At 38.0% G+C, this 9,887-nt stretch overlaps 1 protein-coding gene across 1 annotated transcript; it reads right to left on the reverse strand.

The window, feature by feature from the left end:
- Window positions 1-3,731: 3,731 nt before the first annotated feature.
- Window positions 3,732-9,064, reverse strand: LOC141427138 (peptidoglycan recognition protein-like). Its single transcript, XM_074086375.1, has 3 exons — window positions 8,867-9,064; window positions 8,087-8,205; window positions 3,732-3,922 (listed from the first exon to the last, which is right to left on the reverse strand). The coding sequence occupies exons 1-3, from the start codon at window positions 9,043-9,045 to the stop codon at window positions 3,732-3,734; spliced, it is 489 nt and encodes a 162-aa protein (XP_073942476.1). The 5' UTR covers window positions 9,046-9,064.
- Between the last annotated feature and the right edge of the window lie 823 nt (window positions 9,065-9,887).

Consider the following 9,887-nt stretch of genomic DNA (forward strand, 5'->3'; position numbering starts at 1 on the left):
CAATTTTGACAAATCAAAGACAAAAAATGACCTCATCGATAATTTAAAAAAAAATTGACAGCAGTGACAGCAAATTAGCACATTGGGAATTGATAACCTCCTTTTTTGAAGTCGGTTAAAAAGCGACCGTCAATTGTGAGTGCTATTATATTATCCGTTTCTATATCTTTTTTTATATAAGAGGGGGTAAACAGGCATGAGCGTCACCTGATGGGAAGCAATCACCGCCGCCCATGGACACCTGTCAACACGAGGGGTATCAAAGGTGCGTTGCCGGCCCTCTGAGAGACTCATAGGCTCGTTTTTTAAAGACCCCTAAGTTGTACCGCGCCGAAAATACTGTCCTAGGAAGCTGGTTCCATACTTTAGTCGTGCGTGGAAAAAAGATTTGCTTAAAGCGAACGGTGCTAGATTGCCAATCATCAAGGTGGTGAGGATGAAATTACTGACGACTGCGCGAAGTACGGTAGTGAAACCTAGCTGCAGGCAACAATCCAAATAATTCATCTGAACACTCCCCATGATATATTATGCGGTACCTACAAGATGCAGAGAGATGCAACATCCCTCCGCATTACCAGAGGATCAAGCCGGTTAGAGAGTTCCCGGTTACCGACAAATCTAGCAGCCCTACCTATCTTAACGGAAAAGGAATCCACAACATTTTGAACCTGGTAACCTTTGCAAATACGTGTTGGGAATTTGCAGATCACGCGACGTTTATGTGTTGACGTAAATGACACTCAGGTTATGAATGTATGCGCTCGCGTTCAAGACCAAAGTGTCGAATACATAATTGATTAACTTTACACCTTTTGTCTTAAAGGGCAATGGGAAATCCCACCTTTGGAAGTAACATACTGTTTCAAATTTTGTTTTCTATTTTCTAGGTCTGAAGGAAAGGATTTGATTTCAAAGATGTTGTTGGGCGTCTTTATGTTTCCCTAATAATATAATAAAAATCACTGATTCTAATAAAAATAGAGATTTATTTCTTTGATAGCATATTTACACGTTTCCATAGATGAACGGAGAAAGAGAGAGTGAATGAATGACTTTAATTACACCGTGAATGCGGAAGTGAATGAATGGGTAAAAAGAACAACTTCCTTATATTTGCTTGGTATTGCCAACAGATGTCTTAAAACTGTGGCTTAGTTATGGGTGATAGAGTCTGTGTGTATGTGTGTGTGAGTGTTTCCGAACCGGTGGTAGATTCTTTAACATTTTGAATAAAGATATAATAATAATAATAATTAATTCATTGATTTCGGGCAACTTGGAACATACAATAAATACCTTACAGACTAACATACATATTTATAATCAATATTATTTAAAACTGATTTGGTGACAAAACGGCGTGACCCCAGTAATAATATACGCGGTAAACGGTGAATGTCTAGAAATTATTTTATTGTCATGCTACACTGTCTATCTTCAGGTCGTTCACCTCACATAAACCCTAAAACAATCGGTAGCGGTCACAGACATATTTGCACGTTATAATAGCCTAGACCACAGACATGAGGTTCATCCAGAAGGGGCGCGCCAAAGCTCACATAATTTTCGCACGTCATAATGTAATGGTTGTCAGAATTATTGTTTGTCATATTTTATTCCCAATGAAACAGTTTTTTTTCTGAAATTGTTAAATGGTCACCCAATAGAAAACTGTAGGTTCATTTTATAACCATTCTGAATAATTATTGGATTTAGAGAAAAAAAGAGTTATGACAAACAATTTACTGAATAAATGACTTGATTTTTTTATATTCTTACAAACATTAATATTAATATTGATACTTTTCTTTTCTTTAAGTTTTAATTGTATCACTCTTTTCATGATGTGTACACATAGTTTGAATTGTAAATGATCTCTTGCCTTAATTATTTTCATTACTGTACCGCATATTTACAATTTGTTTTGTGTGCCAAAGTTAATAAATAAATAAATAAATAAATAAACATTGCATTCTGACTTTCAGTACCAACCCTCATAGAAGGTACTCGTCTTGTAGTCGTATTAGTATGACAATTTGTGTCAAAACCAAACGTGCCTATCTTTCAATCAGAAAATTGTTAAGAAGGAGTCCTTCTCTTTGAGTGCTCGCAATTTCCTTAAACTACCAAAGTTAACTTCGATGTAATGAAGCATTTTTACAATTTTCGCGGTCGTAAAAATACGACATATTTGTATGAAAAAGGGAAAATCTAAAGACTAATGTTGTTCAGTTTGACGAGCACTTAAGATCTATGTTTTAATTATTTGCTCGTGTTGTAGGAAACATCCTTTATTATTTATTGTGCACCATATATCTATTTTTTCAAGCTCGCTTCATTCGCACAAATCTTTTTACGTAATAAAGGAGATAGGGAAGCATAACAAAAGAGGGTCAAAAAGATTGTGAGTCATGTTCATGTAAGCTGTGTGTCATTAGCTCTTGTCATAACGACGCTTTACTGTCGGCCACTTACACTCTCCGACTGCAAAAATAACGTCGTTTTCCTTATAGAGCTTTACGTAGTCAATCAAGGAAAAACATTTGCTCAGAAGTGTACTTAACATACAAAAAGTTACAAAAGTAGAAGCTGATGTCCATGACTTCGGCTGCGATGAATTCGTTAATCGCTCACCGCGGTAACAACTCATTTTCCCGGGATTAAAGGTATCCTGTTATTTATTCTGGTCTTCCAATCTGAAGTATGCAAGATATGAAGTTAAGACGTGAAACAATCATCGAGTTTCATGTCCGAGCTGGATGCTATCAAGGCCGGGTCATCCTCAGCCATCTCTTACCGTAAAGTACTTCAACTTTGCCCTCTGGCCCCAACATTGCCTGATTTGATTTAGAGTCGATAACTTAGCACTCTTATAGGTTTTAAACTTTTATCTACACGAGAATTATTATTACGGGGGGATAAAAGTTTAAAACCTAAAGGGTGCTGAGTTACCGACTCTAAATCGAATCAGGCAATGTTAGGGCCAGAGGGCAAAGTTGAAGCAGTTTACGGTACCACTACGTTGACGGTATCCTTACGTGCTGCCACTATATGCGCACGTTTTTGAATAAAATTGGCTATTGCAGTCGTTGAAGGGCACATGAACGGGCGAACAACCTTAGCCCTCTCGTGCAATAGTTTTAGCAGTCGCTGTAGCCGAAATCGGCCAGGAGAGCTATATATATATATATATATAAGACGTGAAAGCGGAACAAAGAAACAAACTCACTTCCACATTTATAATATTAGAAAAAATTTAGGAAATAGATTGTGTTAATCAAAGAACAACGTAGTTTTCCAGAGTTTAGCGGCAGCTAGATCGATTTTTGACGCCAATTTTGCCGCAATCGGTAGAGCTATTTGTAATATCTTAAAACTTGTGTTTATACAGGATGTGCGCTAGTACATTACAAACTTAAACCATGCATTCCTGAGCCTATAATAATATAAAGAAAAAAAAATTACTATAATCTAATCAACTGTAAATTGCACCACCTGCTAAAATTCATTCCTACCCTAAAATTCATTCATACCCTACTATAAAAGCTACCTGGAAGAAATCGCTCTGAAGCGATAAGGCTGCCTATTGCTTACCTTGAAAAATCTCTGTATACCTGGTTTCTGTACTGCTTATTATGTATTGGTGTTCAATAAAGAGTTATTGTATTGTATTGTATAATCAGTCGTATAATTTTTTCAAAGAATAATTTAACAATTAAACAATGAAACTATATATTAGCCATCTCCAGCCAATGGGGCCACGTCGTGATTTCCTTTTGCAGGGCGGCGCCGGGACTCTCAGTCTGCGATACCTGCCGATGGCCGACAAGACGGTAGTCTTCTCTTAGCAGCTTGTTTTCCGAAGCACAGGCAAGAAAGTCTTTCGCAGCTTGCAAAGCTTGGGGTGTTGGTAGGGTTTCTGAAATTTATTTATTAAATAATTTATTGAATCAGGCGTTACTTTGCGGATGTCCATATCAATGAAGTAAAATAATTTCCTTGCTCACCCGCGACCTTACGATAGCTAAGCTTATGCAAAATATGCGTGTTCATGCAGATCCTCCACCTCCACACTGTAAGAACACACACAAATCACACAAACCCATCTATCACCACCACCACACTACACTGACGCGTTTCGAACTCAAACAGAGCTCATCTTCAGAGTGACACAACCGTACACCATGCCACCAGTTGTTAGACCAGTTGTTGTGAGTCTAACAACTGGTGGCATGGTGTACGGTTGTGTCTCTCTGAAGATGAGCTCTGTTTGAGTTCGAAACGCGTCAGTGTAGTGTGGTGGTGGTGATAGATGGGTTTGTGTGATTTGTGTGTGTTCTTACAGTGTGGAGGTGGAGGATCTGCATGAACACGCATATTTTGCATAAGCTTAGCTATCGTAAGGTCGCGGGTGAGCAAGGAAATTATTTTACTTTATTTATTTATTAATTAATCAATAAAAATTCAATCTCATCAAAAACCAACACAATTGTGAAATGAGAGCCAAGTTGTAGTTGTTTTGCAGGTGGTAGGACCTTGTGCAAGGTCCGCCCGGATTGCTACCACCATCTTGCTCGCTAATCCTGCCGTGAAGCATCAGTGCTTGCACTGTTGTGTTTCGGCGTGGAGAGTAAGACAGCCGGTGAAATTACTGGCACTTGAGGTCTCCCATCTTAGGCCTCTAGGTTGGCAACGCATCTGCGATAGGGGTGTTGCAGATGGTTATGGGCGGAGGTGATCTTTTACCATCAGGAGACCCACTTGCTCGTTTGCCATCCTGTCGAAAAAAAAAAGTTGTAGTTGAGATCTACAGTGTGTTACCGGCAGCTAGCAATTGACAAGTAATAATCAAAGTATCTGTCGGCCGTCATTTACACATACGTGTCAAGTTACTTTGCTGTACATTGCTGGCATTTATAATTTAGTTAGAAAGTTAACAAAGCCTGAGTTTTTGTTAATTAATTAAATAAATTTAAATTAAATTAATATCATGGTCAAGTTACAGAAATACGTTACTTTAACCTCCCTTAAAAAAGCCTGGCTATTGATAACACACTGTATAAAGGCGCCAAGTTATTTTCCTTAGGATGCAATGCAAGCTTAAGATTTCACTTGGCTAGTTTAATAAAATAAATAGGCCAAGAAATTTTAGAAAATCTTATAATCTTCAAACAAACAAATAGGTAATTTAAGCGATATAATAAACTCATCATCCCAGCCTACTACGTCCCATTGCTGGGCACAAGCCTCCTCTCAGAACAAGAGGGCTTGGGCGATAGTTCCCACGCGGGCCCGGTGCGGATTGGTAACTTCACACGCACCATTGAATTGCTTCGCAGGTTTGTGCAGGTTTCCTCACGATGTTTTCCTACACCGCAAAGCTTGTGGTAAATTTCAAATGTAATTCCGCACGTGAATTTCGAAAAACTCAGAGGTGCAAGCCGGGGTTTGAACCCACGACCCTGCTTGAGAGGCGATAGGTCAAACCACTAGGCCACCGCGGCTTTTTTAATAATAAACTATATTAATATATTAATTTGTTTAATAACGTGAAGGAAATAAAAAAAGCTGAGTGAATTATTTATTTACTTATTTGAATGATAATGATATTGATATTGATAATGATATAGAAACCACAAATTGCTCTCCCTGACATTTTCCAGACTGCGTCTGAAGCCTGCGGATAAATCGTTTTTTTATTAAGCTGTTTGGACTAGATTGCCTCTCGCAGCATTCAAATCCTGAAGATTGAGTCCAGCCAGTGACTACAATTAAATTGAATAAATTGAAGACTTTTCTACTTTGTATGAAACCATTTGAATTAAAAAAAATCATACTAGTCTATATACTAATATTATAAATGCGACAATTTCTGTATGTTACATCTTCACACTCAAACAGAGGGTCGTGGGTTCAAACCCCGGCTAGCACCTCTGAGTTTTTCCAAATTCATGTGCGTAATTACATTTGAAATTTACCACGAGCTTTGCGGTGAAGGAAAACATCGTGAGGAAACCTGCACAAACCTGCGAAGCAATTCAATGGTGCGTGTGAAGTTCCCAATCCGCACTGGGCCCGCGTGGGAACTATAGCCCAAGCCCTCTTGTTCTGAGAGGAGGCCTGTGCCCAGCAGTGGGACGTATATAGGCTAGGATGATGGATGATGACATCTTCACACTACCTTTGAACTTATTTATATATGGAATTTGGTATGAAAATAGTAGTTTGAGGCCAAGGTTTTAGGATTATTTTTTTAGGAAATAGGATTGTATTTACTAAATAGCACAAGTATAAAGAATATTTTGATTTGTTATTATATTATAATTAGTTATGTATAGGTATTGAAATGACAACATGAGAAAATAACCCAACCATAAAAATTTCATTTTAAATACAAGCTTTTTTTGCTGACTGTACTTTTTGTTAACTGTACTTGAATTGTCACCCAAACTATATTTGTATAGCAAATTTCAAGTGGATGCTATTAACCGTTGAAGAGTTCCGTCTTTCGGAGACGATCCTAGCTGGACTACCAGGATTTCACTACTAGATTATTGTATTGTCACGCAATTTACATAACTAAGTATTCTAAATATCAAGTTAATCTGACTACTGTAAGTCGGTCAAATTTAACTTGCAATATTTGATTACAGACAGACAGCAAGACAGGTGAAACTAAATAAAAGCTTGTAAAAATATATTAAACGAAATTCTACGAAACCGTTGTCTATGAAATAAGTCCCTTATCTTAAATTGAAATGTTAATATCATTTGTTCGTGGAATTGCTTTGTAAAAACAGAGCTTTTTGTTATTATGAAAAAACTGGTACCTTATTTTTCCGAATAAATAAGAAACAATAATTTTATCAAATAAATTTGAAATGAGAGCCAAGTTTAATATAAGCCTTGATTATTGACTTTAACGACATAAGAAGTGAGATCTAAATGGGAGCCAAGTTCAATATAAGCCTTGATTGTTGACTTTAACGACATAAGAAGTGAGATCTCATTGGGTGTCAAGTTCAATATAAGCCTTGATTATTGACTTTAACGACATAAGAAGTGAGATCTAAATGGGAGCCAAGTTCAATATAAGCCTTGATTGTTGACTTTAACGACATAAGAACTGAGATCTAAATGAGAGCCAAGTTCAATATAAGCCTTGATTGTTGACTTTAACGACATAAGAAGTGAGATCTAAATGAAAGCCAAGTTCAATATAGGCCTTGATTGTTGACTTTAACGACATAAGAAGTGAGATCTCATTGGGTGTCAAGTTCAATGGTCAGTTCTGAAATTTATTTATAACAACATAAAATATTTTATAACTACATAAAATAACATTTCTTCTTATAACTTAGGATAATATATTGAAACCTAAGGTGTGACTACGCTAGTTCTCATATACGAATTATTATTAAGTACGCTCGATTTGAATGAAAATGTGCACTTTAAAGTTGAATATTTCACAAAAAAAATCAATGAATCGAAAAATCGTCCTAGCAAACCCCTACTGGTTTTAAAAGACCTCTTCAACGATACCCCACACTGTAGGGTTGGATGAGAAAAAAAACACTCACACTTTACGTCTATGGGAGGTACCCTAGAAACCTTTTTTTTAGTTTTTTATTGTACCATTTGGTCGGCATAGTTTACATATATATCCGTGCAAAATTATAGCTTTCTAGCATTGATAGTCCTTGAGCGTAGCCGCGGACGGACTTGTGAAAGATGGAAGCGATCTTCGCTTGGGCTTTAAGTTGGAAATATCTGACGCTATGCTACTGTTAAATACCTACTAAAACAGTCATAGAAGATCCCTATGTTCGATGGCTAGTTTCTACCAGCAAACCAAATTTTCGGAAGAACAAAACAAGAACTTACAGCTTTGCAACTTGCGAAGCTGATAAAATAAAAAAATAAAAAAGATTAAGGTGATATAATAAAATTCATGTATGCAAACTAGCCAAGTCCGACCTTGGGCTTCAATATATTATCCTGCAACTAGGGGAGGCCTATGTCCAACAGTGGACGTCTTACGGCTGAGAAGATGATGATGATGACTGTCTTCCACAGGCTTTACCTCTGAAGTCCCCCATGAATGACAAAGCGACGGAGCGGTTGTTCAGGCCTCGCGTGTGGGCACCAACCCGCCGCCACCCCGCGCCCTCGTATACCTCCCCGTTGCCTCCCACAAGGAACCTGTAACGAGGAAGATTATTTTTTAACTAGCCATTACCCGCGACTCTGTCCGCGTAGAATTCGGTTTTCCCGCGGGAACTATGCAATTTTCCGGGATAAAAACTATCCCATATCCCCGGGACTCTGTCTATCTGAATACTGAATTTAATCTAAATCGATTCAGCGGTTTAGACGTGATGAAGTAAAAAACAAATAAACAAACAAACAGACTTACCTACAAGCTTTCACATTTATAATATTAGTGAGCGGAAAGTGGTGAAACTAACACAAGAAAACAATAAATAGGCTCTGAGTTGCTCCGCGAGCTATGGAGAGAGCTGTACTTGGGGTTTTTCTACTGTATCGAAATGAGGAGACACGTAGAAGAACGAGGGTCACAGATGTAGTAGCCAAGCGAATTACCTCGGTGAACAGCTCCAACGATTTTGATGAGAATATACTACACAATAATGTGTATATGATATGAGGATTTCGGGAGCGCAAAATGAATTTAGTTTGGTCTTATCTCTGGCAAAACGCGTGTTTTTAAGTTTCAGCCAGTGCTAAGATCGGTCGTCCGGATTAAACCGTAGATGGAGTTAAATACCAGTGGTGGATTTTTTTCTCATTAATAACTACTTGCCTAAATTAAAGATACTTTGATTTTGATTGACTAACTTACGATTGTCCGATGTCGTCATATCCCTGCTTCATATGATAGTTCCGGATGGCTTTCGCGACGGCTGCGCACTCCTCGTCTGACGCACACGCTCCGTACACGGTGTGCTGGATCACCACCAAGCCCACGGGGAGTGGGAGGGGTGTCTGACGAAGACACGCCTGGCCGGCCCATTGAGTCATTGGGACCTCTCCGCATTTTGACTCTGGAAGGACCAACAATTTTTATTTCCCAAGAAAGTCGTCATAAAAATTTACTACTGGTTCTCAACTTACGACCACGACCACTCTATGAAGAGTGTAGCGACTTAGAAAAGAAGATTATAATAAAGACTACTAGCTGGTGCCCGCGACTCTGTCCCCGTAGAATTCCTATATCGCAATTCCGCGGGAACTAGTTATGCAATTTTTCGGGATAATAACTATCCTATGTCCTTCCCCGGGACTCAAACTATCTGTTAATATCTCTTATTATACTTAATTTCATTCAAATCGGTTCAGCGGTTTAGGCGTGAAAAGGTAACAAACAAACAGACTTACAAACTTTCGCATTTATAATATTAGTGGGATTCTAACAAGCCTTAACACGGTTAGATTACGTTGTTGTTTCTGTCTTGTGTTGTGTTATGTCTATCTAGCTTCATATTACCTCATAGGTCGCTCGATGATACCATATTATTGCATGACATCAGAATTACGAATAGTTGACATCGAGGCTTTTAAGAAAAGGGCTTATACTTTCTTATCTCAAAAATGACCGTAAAAGTTTGACATTATTCTTTACATATCAGAAGGTGAAGTGCATAGTTTATGGTCAGTGAAAAATTAAAAAGTTAAAAAGATTGCAGGCGCGCTAGCTCGACAATAATAAATCAGTCACAATTTTTTTTAAAGTTAAAAAAGCCATGAAAATGTTGGCTCAAGTCGTATACAGCCAAGTCTAATGGCCAGTATCAGATATTTTGTTAGAAATTCGGACTTTTTTTATTGGGTCTGAAACAGCTTGTGGTATGTTCGGTGGAAAA

This window comes from Choristoneura fumiferana, chromosome 4 (assembly GCF_025370935.1).
Source record: "Choristoneura fumiferana chromosome 4, NRCan_CFum_1, whole genome shotgun sequence".
Lineage (NCBI taxonomy): Eukaryota > Metazoa > Arthropoda > Insecta > Lepidoptera > Tortricidae > Choristoneura > Choristoneura fumiferana.

Coding starts and splice junctions, on each gene's coding strand:
- LOC141427138 (XM_074086375.1), bottom strand. CDS start 9,045: ATGACTCAATGGGCCGGCCAGGCGTGTCTTCGTCAGACACCCCTCCCA. Junction 8,206..8,866: donor TATGACGACATCGGACAATC/GTAAGTTAGTCA, acceptor TCCTCGTTACAG/GTTCCTTGTGGGAGGCAACG. Junction 3,923..8,086: donor ATTCATGGGGGACTTCAGAG/GTAAAGCCTGTG, acceptor AATAAATTTCAG/AAACCCTACCAACACCCCAA.